Source organism: Engraulis encrasicolus, chromosome 18 (genome assembly GCF_034702125.1).
Source record: "Engraulis encrasicolus isolate BLACKSEA-1 chromosome 18, IST_EnEncr_1.0, whole genome shotgun sequence".
NCBI lineage: Eukaryota > Metazoa > Chordata > Actinopteri > Clupeiformes > Engraulidae > Engraulis > Engraulis encrasicolus.
Window position 1 is genome coordinate 27,084,158 of NC_085874.1, and position 18,842 is coordinate 27,102,999.

Below are 18,842 nucleotides of genomic sequence, written 5' to 3' on the forward strand. Positions count from 1 at the left end.
CAGTGTGCTTGCGTACCCCTAGTGGTACACGTACCCCTGGTTGGGAAACACTGTCCTAAAGGGGCGTTCACCTGAGGTCACATGGATCTTGCATGGGCTCTTCTCCACCTTATCTACTGTCTCTGTTTAGCCCACCCTTACACCTGTTCTATATTGCACTGGTTCTTAACCTGGGGTGCGCTAGAGATTTCAGGGGGTGCGTGGAATTTCGTTTGTGTTGAGGTTGCGACCAAAATTCTGCTTCCAAAAATTCTAATTAGGCCAAATCAAGACAAAATTAAAACATGTTTTGGTCCCCATGTAAAGTCATTAAAGTATTGATTAATGTCTAAAGGAAGAATCATTGTAATTAATCACTTCAAACATTTTTAGTGCGTATACACATGTAGAAGATTGGGATGGGGGTGCGCGGCTTGTCTTGGACACAGGTAAGGGGGTGCTTCCAGAAAAAAAGGTTAAGAACCACTGCTATATTGCACTGTGATGAAGTACTAAGAGTCCGAATTGTTAATGCTGAGAGGATTTATCAGTCTAGATCTTATCATTTCTTTTCATGTGTTGACAGAAGCTGTCCTAATAGACTTGTGGATCCTTTTTGAAATGGTATTATAATATAATTAATTATTAATTAATATTAATATTAATAATTATTTTAAAGGCATAATGTATGAATTGTACATTAATACCATTTCACTGAACAAGTCATTTATAATAATATTTACCTCCATTTTGAATACGCAATACAGAGAAAATTACAAATAGCAATATCTACCACAGTGATTCATTAGGCTAGGTTAAATGAAATGCATTCAGTGAAAATGGTTTGAACACAAGACACAAGTCAATGTACGGTATATCTTAAGAATCCTGAAAAGAAACCACATTAGGAATTCTGTCTGTGGTTTAATGATTACAGAGATTGCTACATCCTGTATGTACTGGCCCCAATAAACAATGTCCTGTCTGAGCACTGACATGTTTTAAAGTAACACTCATTAGAATAGCTTAATCGGCCCTACTGTGGCTTAATGGTAGAGCACTTGAAGAGTTCAGATGCAAAACCCCCTAAATCCATTTCTGAAGACCTGCACTTCTATATTTTTAGAGAACTCAGTTGTTGGTTTGGTTTACATTCATGTACTTGATAATACATATAAATAGGTATATTCCATGAATAAAATATAAAAATATGCAATTTTGATAGCTTTGTAGTGAATAAAAATGAATTAAGATTATTTTCTGAAAAGGCATTTAGGGAGTTTTGCATCTGAACTCTTCACTTGTCTACTATGCAGCCGACCCATGTTCGATTCCAGCCTGGGTCCTTTGCTGACCCTTCCCCGCCTCTATCTCCCAGACATTTCCTGTCCTTCCCTCACACTGTCCTATCAATAATAAAGTCTAAAAGACCACAAATATATATATATATATATATATATATATATATATATATATATATATATTTATATATAAAAGGATAGCTTGATCAATATTAGTAATTCCTTGAGATTATATGACTATAGTATACCTAGACAACTGGATATAGGAGGCATTCTGAAAATCAATAGTATTGCAGTCATTGCAGTACAAAGGATCTTTATTTACTCTCACTCAATGCACTGAATACATGTAATGTATTAAGGCAGATAAATTCAACAATGCATTTCCAAAGCTAAATTGCTGAGTTGGTATATTAGTCGTCTTTCACAAAAAAACAATGCATTTTTACAAATTTGTTTGGACTATTTAAATAAATGCCAGATGACTTACACATCCATTGCTTTTTCAAAATGTTTCTCTAAAACATAAGGTAGTGTTTAACAGGCAAAACATGCATATCTTGCAAATATATTACTGGTGGGTGGGAATGTCTAGTTCCACATCCAGTCTTCCATTACTTAATTTTACAAGTCCAGTCTCTGGCAAAAATTGAGCAACAAAATTGATAATTTCAGTCACATAAGATTTTACAGACTCCAGAGCAAACTTGATTGTATTGTCAATGTCCTGTGCATTCAGCACATTGTCAATTTGCTCTGCCACATTCTTGGCCAATGTAACAAGGTTATTATAGAGACCATTAACGAACACTAGTAAACTATCCAGAATTTCAGAGCTCAGACTGTCAACGAATCCTTGAGCTGTGTTCACTGCCTCTTGCAGAGCCTCCGCAAGCTTTTCGAAAATTACATCAATGCTCTCCATGTTCTTCACCATGTCCACCACACTGGTCAGGAGACCCTTCAGCTGGTCAATGATCTGGCTTCCAGTCAGGACCTCACCGGAGGGCATTGTCACCTGAATGGAGCTCACTGTGTCAAGTACTGGTGTGAGGTAGGCAGACAGGTTTTCAGTAATAGCCTGCAGAAGCTGCTCCAGGACTGAACCAATGTTGGTTGTGATCTTTTGCATGATTTCGGGCACAGTAGCCTTCTCCATTCCTGGAAGCTCAATCTGTGTTTCCCTCAGTAACTTGACCGCTGCTTCAAGGACAGCCTGCACAGTCTTCTGGTATTGAACAACAACGTTCCTAAAGAGGATGGACAGCTGGCTCATGTCGGGGGCATGGCTCATGGCAGCGGTGTAAGCCTCATTGACCATGTTCACCAGTGTGTCCTTCAAAGTGCTGATGCCAGTGTACTTCTCAGCAAAGCTTTGCAGTGAGGAGCTGATAGCGGGAACTCTTTCCTCCAGGCCAGAAAGGATTACAGCAGGTGCGTCCACATTGGCAGAAGCTTGCAAATGCAACATCTCATTGTCGGTCAGGGCTGCTTTGAAGACCAGGATGTCCACATCAGTCTCAGGTTCTGACTGTTTAGAAAGAGAAAGCACAGGAGTTAAGAAAGCCAAATGTGTAAGACTAGAGGAAGACCCCTAAGGTTTGCATCTAAGGTTTATTCTAAGATAACTGATTTTCAGGGTAGGAGAATATACTCACAGCAAAGCGGCAGAACAGCCTTGCACTCATTGAGTCTTTCCCCTCAAGCTGAAGTCCCAGGAAGCCAGTGGATGGGTTGGAAATGGATGCAGAGGCACTGCCCAGTTTAGCAGCGTAACGGATGTTCGCATCAGTGAAGGTGGGGCTTGTGATGTCCACAGTAAGAGTATGGGAAGGACTTAAACAGAAAAAAGGTGTTGCACTTTGAGACTTTTTTTTACCATTGGCAAGTAAAATTGAATTTGGTATTACAGCTGTAAACTGATGTGCTTATTGTGAAAAAATGGGATATTTACCCTTCAGTCAGGAGTTGAACAGAATGTGTAGCATCCATGGTAAGGTCGGCATGGGTCAGAACAGCCTTGACAGTGTGACTAATGGCGTCATCTTCAGTGGACAGTGAAAAGGAGCCTACGAAAGACAAAAACAAAACAGATAGCAAGTAATATTAGACAAATGCTATACTGTATAATGTATGAAACACTTGTGATGTAAGTAAACGATTCTCACCAGTCAGATCGTAGGCCAGGATGACAGCTGGAGACTCGGCAGAGGCTTTAAAAGATCCTTGGAATGCTGGGAAAGAAACCTCCATCTCGGTGTCAACTGTTGTGCTGTACACAGGTGTGACCATCTTCAGATTATATAATCCCTTCTGTTTCTCATCATTCATATCAATAGAGTATTTTTCAAAGTAGCTGAGATCACCCAGGGTACTTGGTTGTGCAAGGTCAACTTCTACTTCACTATTCAAAGACTTTGGTGTAACATCACAGAGGAGTTTGGCAATGTGTTTTCCCTTGGAATTCAAAGTGGCCACATTTACGTCATTGTTGACAGCAATGCTCATGCTGACATGCACATTTTCAAGTGGCTGAATGTTTAGGTCTCCATTAACATCACAGTCCATTTCAATCTTAAGATCTCCATAGCTGACCAGTGCACTGCCAACGGCCTTTCGAGTTGACAGAAGAGGGTAGAGTTGAAGGGTGGCCTCATCACTCAGGGAAGACTTTGCAATGCCAGTGCCCAGGATGGTGCCATCAAAGTTTTCCTTAACTGATGACTCTACAGACACACCATTCTCAGATTTAAATTTGGAAATAATCTCAACATCTCCGGAACCAGCCACATTGATGACTGGGAGATTCAGGGTGTATGCCATTTTGAAATTATTGTCCACAAACAAGACAGCCAATGGCTCTACGTTTACTTGATAGGTGGCATCAGCCGTGAGGATAGGCAGATTCACCTTTGCCGATGTTGCAGAGGCGAAGGTAGTAGAGTCTGAGGTTAAAGTGTTTTCATGATTGCCCTCGAAATGGGCATTCTCCAGAGTAAGAACTGTGGCCAGCTTTAGGCCTCTTTTGGTGGAAAGCCTGCTGTTACCCTCAATCTTGGCCTTCAGACTTTCGAAAACAGAATCAGAAACGGCACCAATGTGAATTGCCACATCATCCTCAGCAGAGATTTCAGCATTGGCATTCAGGTTGACAATGGAGGACTTGATAGAGACCTCAGAGACCAGATTGCCAATGGCTGGAATGTGAATCAGGCCCAGATCCAGAAGGGGAGCAAATCTGCTCTTCTTGTACACAAGTTTGGTGTCTACATCAAGTGTCTGGTCAGTTGAGGTCAACAGTTGCTGCAGGCCAGTGTGCTCATACAAATTGATGTCGTTGATAGCTGGGGTCTTGAAATCGATGATTGGCACCTCAAACTCAGGAATGCTAATGGGTGTCATCAGGAAGTCAAGGTTGACTTCACCATCTGCAGCAGCATAGATGCCTGTTTCCGCCTGATTGTTGTCAACTGTGACATTGTAGCCAAGCTTGTACTGATTTAACTTGACAAGAGCCATGGTGTTGATGTGCTGTGCATCAGAATTCACAGTGACCAAGTAGTCATTCTGGAGGTTAAGTTTGGCTGCAATTCCATCCTCCAAGCTGACCTTGGCATTGCCCTTGTTCTGGAAGTCCAGCACGATCTCAATTGGTTTAACCATGGCGTGGATGGAGTTGGACAGGGTCCCACTGAGAGCACCAGCAAGCTCGGTGTCATGGTTGCCCTTGATTTCAACTTTCAAGTCTCCCAGGTGAGCTTTTCCGGACAAAGTTACCAGACAGCTCTTGATGAATGGACCCTCAGCCTCTCCACGGTAATCAAAGTTAAGATGACTGAAAACAACTGCATCAGCAGTCAAGCTTTCTTTTACTTTAAGAGATGAACTGTCCACATCAGAATTGATGGTCAGTCTTGCGGTGCGAAGGTTCATTGTGAAATCAATGTCACTTTTGTGGGTTGCTTCATCAGAAAGGTCAGCAATAGCAGCCTTGGTTGATCCTTCATTTTTAAGGGAGATTGTGAAAGAGGCACCATCTTGGCGGGCAACAGTCTTCTGTGTTAATTTCAAGTCATTGCTGAAGGTGGTAATGGGGAAGTTGATTTTGTGGTCGTATGATGTGTCGATAGAAGTGGTCATGCCACCCTCCATGGCAAAGAAAGCATTGTTGACAAGGTTGGCAGAGTATGGGGATGTGTCAGCTTTCATAAGGGTCTTGGCAGAGGCCTGTGCAGAAAGCCCATAAAGGGTCACTGAGGCTTGGTGTTCAACAACCAAATTGTTTTGTTGCGTGAACTTCAAGGTCTCTGCAATGATGACACGACTTCTTTTGGGCAACGCCACACGGGCAGTGCAATCGAGGTTGTAATCCAGACTGTCAGTGGCAGGGGATGATCCCTTGGAATTCAGGAATGCAGTAAACTGAGGGGTGGTCTCACTATCAGTGGAGTTCTGGAATTCTGCAGTGGTTCTCATGTTGTACATGGGAGTGTTGACTTTGACTTCACCATAAAGCTTTCCAAATGATGGCAAGATCACATAGGGATGAATATGTGGCAGTTTGAACTCGGGCAGCTGAAGAGGCATGTCAATGAGGTTTTCTGCACCGAACTTGGGGATGGCAGGTACTGAGATTTCTGGAAGTGTGATCTCGGGCAGTGAAATAGCTGACAGATCGGGAAGGTAATTCATTGTGAGTTCACCAAAGAAGGCATCCACATCCAGAGAAGTAAAGTCAAAGTTTACAATAAAGTCAATGAGCTGTGAAACCTTCTGCTTGATGTCATCGTAGGTAATAGTCATAGCGGGAACAGTATGGAAGCCCAGAATGGTGAACTCAGGTAGATCAATCTGGGTTGGGAGACTGTCCTGGAGGCTGGCAAGGCTGACTTTGAAGGCAGGCAGGTTCAGGTCTGTAAGTGGGACATGGATTGATGGGAATTCCAACTCGGCTGTTTTCAGTCCAGTGGCAACTCCTTCAACGATCTGCTTGAGCTCATCCACAATTGCTTGATCAGCAAAAATATTCTGGACTACATCAACTATTCCAGCAAAGGTTTGGATGATATTGTCAATGATTTTGTTGTATGCATTGCTAAGTACTTCCAGGTAATGCTGGAGACCTCCTTGGAGGTCAACTTCTGGGAGTTTAGCCAGCAGTGCTTTAACGTCATTAAGGGCCACAGTGTCGATGATGTCCTTTAGATTTTTCAGTGCATCAGCTACCTTGATGCCCCTAAGCTCTTCCAACAGACCACTCAGTGTTGACAGGGCATAGTTGATGAATTCTCTGGCTGCCTCAACCTTCTGTGGAATCTCAAGAGCGGTAATAAGTGTATTCAATTCACCAGTGTAAGTAGCAATCTTATCATTGGCCTCATCTACAAAGGCATTGTAGTCAAATGTCTTCAGGCTCTGCACAAAAGCATCAAGGTGTTCATTCAAATGTTCAATTGACAGTTCGATCTCTGTTTGCTTCAGGTAGCCTGCAATGTTTTCAAGCATCTCTGATACAGGGACATGGATTGCCTTCAGATTGTCGGCAATGACCTGGACAGTCTCATCGATTTTAAATTTCTGAATGAGCTCAATAACCTTATCCAGAATTGCTTCTACTTTCTTGTCAAATTCATATTTAACAAGTACAGCCTTCACATTGGCCATCAGGGCATGGATCTTTTCAAGAAGGTCCACTTCTGTGGCAAGAGATTTGACTGTATCAATATACTCATTAATGTTGACAAGTGCAAGCACATCATTCAGAAGTCTGTCAGTGACCGCCCTCAGGTTCACAAAGTAAGCCTCCAGTTCTTCAGAGCTCAGCGTGACAGAAAGTAATTGCTGCTTAAATTCAGTTACTCTCTCTTCAATGTTGAGGTCCTTCACGAGGTCACTGATGTGCTGAGGAAGGCTTTCCAATTTGCTGATGAGATCTCCTTCTCTAATAAATTCCTGCAGTGCTTCAAGTGCTCCAATCACAATAGATTCCAATTCATTGGCAAGAAGCAATAGGTTCTCAGAGAAAGGCAAATAAATGATTTGAATGTCATTGTTTTTGTCATATTTCACATAGCCGGACACTCCAAACTCTTGGATCTCACTGTCAACTGTGTTGAGAATATTTGTCATGATGCTTCCTGACATCTCCAGTCCAAGCTTCTCTGCTGTGTTGTAGATGCTGATGTCCTCATTGACAGCATGATCATTCAACTTGGATTTCACAATAACAGTCGCCTTTTGGTCAGAGGGTGTCAGAAGAGTGTCAATCTTGCTGTCAAGACCAGTTTCAACCGTCAGGCCATTGTCAAGGGCTTGGGTGGTTGAGAGCCTGCACTCATGAGAGTGTGCGAAGGCTAGTGGCTCAGCCTTCATTAGAAACTTGCTGTAGAGTTGAGCACTATGCTTACCATACAGCATCAGGTCACCATCTGCATTGGCAATGGAGTCGATGCTGAATGTGAAAGGAACAGCAGTTGCACGGGTGGTGGTGTCAAAGCGAAGAGGTTGTGAGTTGAAGCGGGCGTCATTGTTGATTTTCACTGTGAGTCCAGCAACCTCGACTTCAGTGTTCTGGCTAAGAATAGAGCCCAGTAGTTTACCACTTGTGCTGCACTTGGCATTGGCAACAAGGTCAGCATACTTGATTTCATAAGTGTGTTTCAGCTCCTCTTCACCATAGACTGCCTGTAAACTTCCCGTCAGATCAGCATTGTATGGCACCACCTTCAGCTCAGCTTGGTTCACTAGATTGGCATGCAGAACTTTAAGATCATTCTTGATGTTCAAAGATGCAGTGAAGTCATGCACATCCAGCACAACAGAATGAGTGTAGGCAGTTCCCTCCACAATGAACAATTCACCATTGATGCTGCCAGCAATGGAAGAGGGTGTTCCACTCACAGACAAAGAATGAGCAGTCTTCATGTCAGCCATGTCTCCCTTGAGGTCAATGGTAATAGCAGCCTTAGTTGCATCCAGGGTGGCACTGAATGTGTTTTCCAGCTTCAGGGGGCTCTGCAGGGATGTGGCTCCATTGGTGGCCAGACCGTCCTTGTTCAGCATCAAGGATGCTTTGTGAGTTGCAGTGCTCTGGGCTAGCTTGACGTCAGCATCGCTGTTCACAGCCAGTCCATTGACATCTAAGGTAGCAGACACAAGAGAATGGATTTTGTCTTCTGCATGATCAGCACTGGTCTCCATCTTGAGGACAACTGCTCCCTCTCCAGCGGAAGCTTCGGCCACATTCTGAATCTTCAGGTTGCTCGTTTCTGCCTTGGCATCAGACTTCATACTCAGCTTGGAATCCTTGAAGGTGACTTCAGCCAGATGCACCAAGGTGTCACCAAGTGCTGCAGTATTGGACGTAGCAGTGAGCTCACCATTGGCAAAGGCAGCAGAAAACGTGTTCTGGGCTTTCAGAAGGCTGCAATCCAATTTAAGAGAGGAGTCGATCTTGGCCTCAGGCTTGAATGGGAAAACTTCAACTGTCTGGGAAATGGTGGCAGTGCCATCAGCAGGACCAGCCTTGAGGGAAGCCTGCAGGTTTCCATTTCCAGAAATTCCCTCTGTGCTAACACCGGCATCACCATTGTACTCCAGAGACATCTGCACGCCAAGTGGACTGCTTGCCTCAATCTTGCTGTTGGACTTCAGATTGAAATTGTCACCAATGGTTGCTACCTCCTCAACAGAGATGCTAGCATCAACAAACTTGTTGTTCACATGTGTCTTCAGTTCAGCCTTAAAGGAGTCACCAGGAGTTGCAGCAAGTAATGCAGATCCTGTTTAAAATATGAAGTTGACAGCACGATTAATTTTTATCAGTAGCCACCAACACAAATCCCAAGAATGGTAACAAATGATGATGCTAACATGTTTGTCATTGTCTGTAGAGGATATGCCTCGCTAACACATAACAGACATGTTGTGTTACTAACACCACAGAGAGAAATCACAATATCATAAGCTAACATTAAACAATCATCATTCAACATCAAGCCGTTAATGTAAGTACTGTGTATTTTCTGCATTTCTACATAGATTAAATTAAAAATGCATGAAAGTACACTTACCATCAATCTTCAACGAGAGAATTTCAACAGGACTAGTTCCAGTTATTTCAACTTTAGCAGAATAGCTGGGGTGGTCGACTGCATCTCTTCCAACAGAAACATCAGCCCCCAGGTTGTAAAAGTTCGTCTCCACTTTAGCAGACACCTCTGTCTTTCCAAAGACGGGCAGAGACACAGACACATGCTCTGGAACAAACATCTCAGGGAGGGGGATGTCGATGGATTCCACCTCCAGGCCAAGCTGGGGCACGTTCAGGTAAGGGGTAGTAAGGGCAGCAGGGAAGTTCAAGTCTCCAGAGGATTTTCCACCAAGGGGCAGAGGAAGGCTCAAGGTGTAGTGGTGCTGGCCAAAGTAGTACTTGGCATCAGCCTCACTAGAGAAATAAAGAAACAGTACTCCAGAATTAACAGTAGCATTTTACAGTAGTTTGGGTGGATTTTGAGAGTGTATTCGTGAAAGATTAGGATTTATGCTATTTTGCTGCTATTGTACTTACGTCTTGTAATAGATTTTCTCAGGAACAGACAGCTCAGGGAATGCAGGCAGTGAAATGCCAGCAAAGTACTTCTCAATCAAGGGGTTTGCTCCCTATACATAGATTGACAGGATAATTCATATATTAGAGAAAGATGTGTGAATGTTGTACAAAGTCAATTATGAACTATGATGAATGTACATTACTGAATGAGTAGACAATATAATTTCAACTTACCTCAGTAAACTTAGTAAGTACTTGGTTTAGTGTAGCAACATCTGGGATGAAAAGCATACTAGTGGTTTCAGCGCTGACATCAGATTTCACTTCAGCCTCCAGTTTCTCATTATCTGTTGAAGTTTAAAAAAATGTCACAATGTGTCACAAATGTTCATCTGCCTTTTCTCATCAGACAACAGGATAGGAAGGAAATTACTCTCACCATATTTAAATACAATTGCTTGTTCAGAGCTTGCATGAGGCAGTTTGAGATCAGTCTTTAGCTCCAACATCAGCTCCTCGTCTCTGTGAAGATGAGCTGCAGTCTTGAGGGTAACTTCTGGCATAACAAACTGAAGTTCCAGGTTTGCGTCCTTCATTGCCTCAATTCTAAAAGAAGACAACATGTTGTTTGTGGACATTCAAACTAAATCAATGAATACTTAATATTATTAAACATGGTTAACTATAATGATATATTATTCTTACTTTCCCAAAGCAATAACTGAGGCCTCTGGAAGGCCATTGTGAATGAAGTCAATCTGGACAGAGTGTGTGGCCTTGCCCTTGGTTTCGGGGTCAACAGAGCCAAGCCTCAGGCCAACCTCCAGGTCATAGTCGGGGATCTGGAGATCAGCATCAATGGTGTACTTCTGCCTGTTGAACTGTACAGTTGCAATGGCCTCAGAAGCTGCAGTTCCTGAAACAATACAAAAAATACAATATTTACCTTGAAAGCTGCAGCATACATTTAGTGTGGTACTGTACCTCCATTCACTACAAAGAGGTGTCAGTTTGTATTAGTTGGTAAGGCCATCATAATTACCTTCAGCCTTGAGAGTCAAAGTCACTTTGTCAGTCTTATCCTCATAGGAATGGTCAAGGTTGGCAACGTACTCAGAGACTTCACCAGTGGGATGAAGCTCAATTGCAAGCCTGAAGGAATAAAAAGAGTATATTAGACATTCAAAAAGAAATGATATCTAAAATACCTACTTACTAATTTTAAAAATCCACAATATATAAACTGAATTTTGTCCATGATCCTGCTTACTTGCTGTCACCAGTGAAAGGGAAGTAGGGAGCATCCTCCATTTGCATAGCGTTGGAATAGTGAAGAGCCGTGCAGTACTTCATGCCAGCAAAGAAAGGAGTGCATTCTGACACATCAACCAGGTCTCCTACAGCTGGGATGACCTTCGTCTCAGCACCATGCACAGACACCAGAGAATTGCTATTGTGCAAGGGAGGAAAGTTTGAGAATTACTTAATTTCCCTTATCTGTGTGCATTAATGTCTGCAATTTCTGCAACTACTGCAACTTCTGAAGCTGGTGAAACAAAGATACAAACTTACGTGAGGCTAATGAGCTTGGCTGGGCCCTGTGGGGCAGGAATGGTAAGCTTGATGTTGTTAGGAGCAATAGAAACCTTGGCCTTGAGGCCACTCTCATGGTAGATGCTGGTGTGCATTTCCAGACCAGACTGAACAAAGTCGGGGAAGTGGGCTCCAACCTCAGTCACAAACTCAATGCCAGCAGAGGGCATGAAAGCCACCTCACTCTGTGGATGAAAAAGGACATAATGGATTTGTGAGTGTAATGTGGAAGAAGAATTTTGTTGACCTATACTTAAGTATGAAGTGTCTTTACCATGTCCGCAGAAAGCTGAACTCCTCCCTTGATTCCAGGGGTGAAGGTACCAGACAGGGCCACCCTCAGGGGGACGCCAGGGCCAGTTGGCAGGTAGAACTCATTGTCCATGAAGATGTAGTGGGCAAACAGCTCATTGTCAGTGCTGGACAGCAGTCCGTTGATGAACTGAAAAACAGTTATGTCAACATATCAGCAAATGAGAATTGTTTGCCAGTTTCTGTACAATCTCTCTGCTTTGTTTGTGCTGTTGTTTTGTCACAAAACTCACTTCGGCAGGGAACATTCCCACGAGGTTGTCAGCCATCAGAAGAGCAGAGTAGGCCATGTTTTCAATATCCTTGGTCTTCAGGTAGCCAAGTTCCATTCCCAGCAGTCTCAGGTAAACCATGGCATCAGGGGCATCAAGACCCTTCAGGGTTCTGAACAGTTTTTGGATATTGCGGCTCAGTTCTTGAATGATGCTCTGGGAAACCTAGAAATGTTAAAATAAAAATGTGAATCCCATGGAAACCCTTCAATTTCCGGCTACTATTAAAATACAGTATGGGTGAAGTGGGTCTGTACCTGTCTCTTCTTCCTGTCATTTCTCAGTGCAGGGAGCAGGTTCATCATCACTTTTCTAACCTCCTCTGGCATCCTGTCAGCAGCATAATACATGGTCTTCAGCACAGTGTCAGGGAAGAATCCACTGGGACCAAACAGGGCATCCACACTTGGCTCAAAACCCTTGCCATCCAAACCAACCTGAAACACACATGAGACAGATATGTGGACTTTGTCAATTTGTTATTTTGTGAAATAAGTGAAATATTTGTAATTTAAGTTATAAGTTATTAGTATTTGAGTAATAAGTTCTTTTTCATAACATATCATTTTCATACCTCAAACATGTCCACGTTGTAGCCAAAGGCGTTCAGTGTCATTTCAAGCATGACCTCCTTAGGAAGATAGCTGGAGCCCTCAAAGATCATGTTTCCTTCCAGGGATCCCACCTTGTAGTTTCGGGAGAACTTCACAGGGTCCATGACGGTTCCAATCTCATTGCCCTCTAGGGCATCAAGGATCTTCTGTCGCAGCCTGTGCAGAGAAGGGAAAAATATTTGCTCAGCAAATGGGGCATCTCTTTTTTACCTCCGCCAAAGAGGTTATGTTTCCAGTAGCTTTGGTTTGTGTGTCTGTGTGTCTGTCTGTCTGTAAGCTTGTCTGTCAGCAGGAAAACAAAAAAAGTTATGAACGAATTTGGCTGAAATTCTGTGGATTTCTTAGAAATGACAAAAGGAACAAGTGAATACATTTTGGGGGACCCAGGATTTTTTAAAAAAAAAAAGATTATTCACCATTTCTAGATTATAATTTCATAAAATTAAATTCAACTTACTCCTGGGTCTCGGGTGCAGTGGAGCTCAGGATGTTGGACACATGAGAGATGACAAAGCTCTTGGCCTGCTGGTTCTCTTCAATTGGCAGAGCAGCAGCCAGCTGAGCCAGTTCAGAGGGCTGAGGGTCCTTCATGAGGATCAGGTAGGCAGCAACTCTCTTCTGCAGTGGGGCAGCACCGTCCAAAAGGACCTGCATGAGCACTTCTCTTCCCTGTAATGAACATTACAAATGAACGGGTTAACAATTAGCATTTGATATTATCATTATGACGCTACTTTCCCTGAGTTGGGAGGTTCAACGGGATGCTTACTTACCTCCTCAGGCAGAGTGGTCTGTCTGTAGGCCTGGATGGCAGCGAGCTGAACCTCTGGAGTAGCGGCAGGCTGGTTCACACACTGGATCACAGCAGATTTCAGGGCAGGGCTGGCAGCTCCCATAGCAGCAGCCATGTTGCCAATCACCTGTAAAGGGGAGAACAGTAGACAATTTTTAGTAAGTTAATTTTAGTAACTTAATTAGTAACAAATTAAATCTTTTTAGTGAATTTAAGAAACCTATTTATATTAACTAAACTTAGTAACTTAACAAAATTGTATTGTACTCTGCTGCCCTAATAGCTTATGGACCTAGATGACTTGACTCTATACGCCATGTTGTGTTTTGTGTTTCTTTAATGTGCATTTACATGTGGATTGTGGAGAAGTGTCATGCAAGACCAATTTCTGTGCAAACAGACAATTAAAAAGTTTATCTTATCTTATCTTAGATGCAAAGTGAGTCACACTCACACTCACGCATGTACTGTATTTGCTGTACAAATGGTGGCCGATTTCATATAGTAATGTTGTAACACTTCAACACACCTTGAGGGACATGAAAATGTGGTCCTGGTCACCAGTACAGTCTCCAATCTGCTCCAATGCAAAGTTAGCAACAGCTTCAATCTCGGGAGTAACTTTGCCTTCAGCCTGGTATAGTCTGTAGATGAGTACAAAACATATTAATCTCATATCTCAATCTTGAAGCCAGAAATGGCCAAAAAGGAAATTGACAGCAACTTACTTCTTGACAGCATTGCTGGCACCATAGAAGATGGGCTTGCTCTGCTTGAACTTGGCCATCTCCAGCATGTCACTGACGAGCTGGCGAGTAGGGTTTGGCATCAGACCCATGGCGTAGACGGTGGCATCGATCTCAATAGCACCGCTGTCGAAGGTCCTGATGATCTGCATGATGGCACTGTGGCATTCTGGGGTGCCGCACTGGAACAGAGCCTGGTAGGTCAAAGAGCGGGAGATTTCCAGAGCCTCGGGCACGCCAGCGTGGAGGGTCTCTGCAGAAAATGTGCGGATCATGCTGACGATTCTGTTGGCCAGGTGGGCTCTCTTGTGACCATCATCAGTCTTGGACAGACCAGCCAGTTCCCTCAGAAGGGCAAGAGCAGCGTCTTTGTCCTGAATGGGGCTCTTGTCAATGCTGGCATGTGGGTGCAGGGTCTGTTCATTCTCAAGTTCTGAAAATACACACATGAATAAAGTTGCATGATTACCTTTTCTTGTATTGTACATAGTCCTGGAACAGTCTCAATAATTCCTGGTCCAATCTCAACAGTCCTGTTGTGTATAATAGTGGCATTTTATATCAAATAGTTCTGTCTTGTAAAACCAATTTTAGTCAGACATGAAATTACTCAGAAATTCAACATTCAAAAGATGTATCATCCATGACAAGTAACATGAGTTGAAAGGCAACATGAAAGTAAATATCTTACTAGGGTCAAAGACTCTATCGTTGTACTCAGTCACTGCCAAAAGAGTGGCCTTCTGCTTGCTCACGTTGGTGACTCCAGATTTCCCCCTGTGTGAAGGAATGCAGTCAGGTTAGGTTACAGTCTGAATCCCCTGAACTCTCCTTCAAGATTTAAACGTCTGTATAAAGCAGGCTTGTACGAAATTCCGAATGGAAAGAATTTCAATTCAAAGTAATGTCATAATACAAACACTAGGTGGTGGTATTCTATGTCTTTTCAATGGGTGGTGTAGATTAAATTCAAAGAAATTCAAGGTAATGGCACCACCTAGTGTTCGTATTATGGCATTATTTTTAATTGAAATTCTTTCCATTTGGAATTTCATACAAGCCTGGTATAAAGTCTCTCTGACTTACTTGTGGGAGAAAGGCAGCAGGATGTGGTTCTCAATACATTCACCTCCAGTTGGGTGATGCTCAGCATTGTCAAACTGGTAGTTGCAAGTCTGGGTGCTTCTGATCAGCTGGGCAAGAGGGTAGTGCTGCATGAAGGAGAGGAAAAAAAGGAATTAAGTCTGATATTCAGTTCAATTGATTTCAAATTTTGTGAGATTTTTCTTTTTTTGTTGAAATATGACTTTTTTGTGTTTGTAGTTTTATAAACTCACCAATCCAGTGATGAGGGCCAGAGGGCTTGTGTAGTCACTCACTGGCCTGAAGTGATCGCACCTGGTCAGGTCACGTGTGAGGGTGACATCTGTGGCGATGTCCTCCCTGGCATTCACAGTGTAGTCGGTCTTACACAACCCAAAGATGGTGGGCTGGAGGACAAAAAAAGAGTCAATGTTTGAAATGCCATGCATGATAGGCATATCTGCCTTCTGGGCCCTCTCATCCATCAAACTATTATTCTATTACTTTATTTCATTTCTATAAAGTCATATGTATCACATATTGTAGCAAGACCAGTGTTGTCATGTTTAGTAAGGCAGGCTCTAGTTACTTGTAATTACATTCAATCTGGTAAACCCTCAGGTGTACCCCCATTTTCCAAAGTCTAGTGTGTGTCCTTCGAAGTGTGTCAGCCTTCGTAATCACGCTCAGTGATTGGATACTCTTTGGTGAACTCTGCGGAGTATCCAATCACTGGGCGTGACTAATAAGGCTGACACCATACCAAGGCTCAAACACTTGACATTGGGAAATGGTGACTGCCTCCAATTCCACCTAAATGGCTGCTTGTCATGTGATAAACCAACGTGACTTCTGTACCATTCTCTTGTTCCTCTCCTCCTCCAGGACAGGCACAGCAAAGCCGGAGATCATTCCCCTCTTGATGTTCAGGATGTTGACGGGCTCATCATCCTCGGGGAACAGCTTGATGATGTTGTCTCCTTCAACAACAACTTTCAGGGGGTTTCTGTTTAGGAAGCATTGCAATGGATTTTTAACAACTGTCTGATAAGACACATACACACATGCATGCAATCCAAGAGTCGATTGATGAACAGGCATAACAGAACAGGGCCCAGGAGGCCAAAGTTCACAAAGCCAAAGGGCCAGTCCAAATTAAACCCCCACCACCCCCCACATGCGCACATACACACGCATGCACACACACACACACATAGTCAATCCCTCCTCTCTCAAAGTGTTAACTCAGTTCATTTGTAAATTATTTGTACATTCATCACGCATCATTCATCAGTCATCGTAGATTATTATTGCAGATGAATGCTTACTTCTCCATAGCAGCCTTGAATGCATCAGCAGTAGCTGCTGGGACAAAGGTTGGGTTGCCTGCATCATCAAAGTCCGCGACTTCACTGAGCGTGCACTCAGTGGTACGGACGATGTAGTGGCAGGGGCCTGGGACCTCAATCTCCACCTGCGTGGAAAAGCAGTGCATTAGGATCAAAAGTTGACCTTGCCCTCATGCTCAGATTTTTTTTTATTAACTTTGCTTGAAACATTATGTTGGCTAACATAAGACACATTTTACTACCCAAATGTTACCGGTGAGCTATAATATTGCACATATAAATGTAAAATTCAGAATGTAATGGGGGTTAGGTGTGTCAAGTCGGTCACTGGCACATAAGCTCGAGCTGCTTTTAACTTTTTAAACTTTTTACCACAGTATCATTACAATTACACATTCTTTAGCCCATCCATATCCATAATGGAGACATGGGGAAACAGCAGTGGCAAAAAGCACAACAATAATCCAGTAATACTGATGCTACATCTGCACTGCAATTGACATTGCATACCTTGCAGCTGCCCTTGGGTCCATTGACGGCTCCATTGAGGAAGTTCAGGGACTCGGCTTCATACAGGTATTCATACTTGTGGAAGGGCTTGTACCTCTGGGCCACTAGAGGGAGAGGAGAGCAGTCAGATGTGCTCCACAATACAAGGGTTCAGAATCCACTCTTTTAATCTCAGCAAAATGCCTGTTGTTATTGAAGTAAAGGTCTGTGTATGGGTGTGTGTGTGTGGGGGGGGGTGTAAACATCTCTGAAACTATCTATTTACAGAAATCATCATGGTTCAATCAGATCTTGAGTGCTTCTATGTCACAGCCTGCAAACAACGGGCCTTATCGTATCGTACTAAAAGTATACAGATAACGAGATCAGATATCCAGAATTAAGTGTCAGTAAGACCGAGGATGGAATTACAACTATGAAACAAAGGTCCCAACGTAATGTAAATGGATGCATGCAATAGGATGTGAACCATGGGTGAATGACAGTATTTGGTAGTGCACTCCAGCTTTTGGAGCTGGACCCAGGACAAAGTCATCTGACAGGGCCCCCAACCCAATACAGACAACATAATGGGGACCCAATTCTGGGCCCCCTATCTCTCTGGGCCCGGGACAACATACCCGTTTGTCCCCCCCTGTCGGTGGCCGTGAGTGCACTATCAACATGCTTTACTAATTATTTGAGCAGACTTACTCAGGCATGATGCTCCTTCTTCATCATCAGCATCTGAAGAATGAGGAAAAGAAACAGAAATACAATTAACCCCTTAGCGCAGAGCCTATGGTATAACCTTATTGTCACCAAAACTGTAATGGCTATGTCTCAATCTGTTACTTAAGGCCCTCTGCAATGTCATGCAATGTTAATATGATGTAGTTGAGTGTTTTCAGCAAATAGTGAATAGGCCCCATCTGCGCTTTAAGGTGCTGTTTCCACATAGCAGGATATTTTTTTAGCAGGGTATTTGTTTCTCCTGTTCAGGTGTAAACGCAACATGTGGATAAAAAGAAATCCTCCATTGTAACAAATGCGTTTCAGCCCCCTAAACAGGATATTTTTTTCTCCTGCTTTTATACCTGGATTTTAAATATCTGCTACGTGGAAACGGAAGGCCAAAACCAATGCAAAACCAATACAAGCAGGAGAAAAAAATATCCACATATAAAAATATCCAGCTACGTGTAAACAGCACCTAAGGCTACAAAGGTATCAGCCCACCACACCAGACTAACATCCAAACAACGATTACTACAATAGATGGCAGAGTCACTAAACTAAAAAGGGTTTCCAAGAACTTAAAACATGAACATAAAAAAGGCAGCACTGTTTTACTTTTCCACTTTACAATCCTACTTGTCTGAAGTTGATGAAGACAATACTATGAATGTTACATTGGCCCTAAGTTTAATTGTCTGTCATAAATATTCTCCCAAGTCTGAATACATTCTCGAAATTTGAGGGGAAACTCCAAAGCAAAAAAAAGAGCAGAGGATTATTTTTTTGAATTTGTAGTGTCAGTGGATCACAATGCACACCACTGAAGGATATTTAACAATGCAGTTTTGTGTTAAATAAAAAGTAGAGAGGACTTGAGTGCTTTAGCTGTGGAAGATGAGGTAGGCCTACTTACGTGCCAATGCAGCAGCGCTGAGGAGCAGCACGAGGCAGAGCTTTGCGTCCCCCATGATGGGTTGGATGAAGCTCTCTCTCTTCCTGTGGGTGAGTACTCAGCCGAGACT

The 18,842-nt window shown here is 43.0% G+C and overlaps 1 protein-coding gene across 1 annotated transcript; it reads right to left on the bottom strand.

The window, feature by feature from the left end:
- Window positions 1–1,579: 1,579 nt before the first annotated feature.
- LOC134469221 (apolipoprotein B-100-like) lies at window positions 1,580–18,842 on the bottom strand. Its single transcript, XM_063223362.1, has 28 exons — window positions 18,734–18,842; window positions 17,797–17,829; window positions 17,104–17,207; window positions 16,573–16,718; window positions 16,103–16,250; window positions 15,499–15,651; window positions 15,248–15,372; window positions 14,853–14,938; window positions 14,144–14,594; window positions 13,945–14,059; window positions 13,396–13,542; window positions 13,080–13,291; window positions 12,583–12,778; window positions 12,266–12,445; window positions 11,970–12,173; window positions 11,699–11,866; window positions 11,404–11,609; window positions 11,102–11,281; window positions 10,874–10,983; window positions 10,537–10,747; window positions 10,271–10,437; window positions 10,066–10,178; window positions 9,850–9,941; window positions 9,353–9,726; window positions 3,449–9,061; window positions 3,235–3,349; window positions 2,939–3,116; window positions 1,580–2,811 (listed from the first exon to the last, which is right to left on the bottom strand). The coding sequence occupies exons 1-28, from the start codon at window positions 18,786–18,788 to the stop codon at window positions 1,852–1,854; spliced, it is 10,842 nt and encodes a 3,613-aa protein (XP_063079432.1). The 5' UTR covers window positions 18,789–18,842; the 3' UTR covers window positions 1,580–1,851.

Excerpts from the sequence above, each read along its gene's own strand:
- LOC134469221 (XM_063223362.1), bottom strand. The coding sequence starts at position 18,788 with ATGGGGGACGCAAAGCTCTGCCTCGTGCTGCTCCTCAGCGCTGCTGCA. Across the intron at positions 17,830-18,733 it reads CAGCGCTGCTGCATTGGCAC|ATGCTGATGATGAAGAAGGA; the intron begins GTAAGTAGGCCT and ends CTCATTCTTCAG. Across the intron at positions 15,373-15,498 it reads TGGCCCTCATCACTGGATTG|CACTACCCTCTTGCCCAGCT; the intron begins GTGAGTTTATAA and ends TCCTTCATGCAG.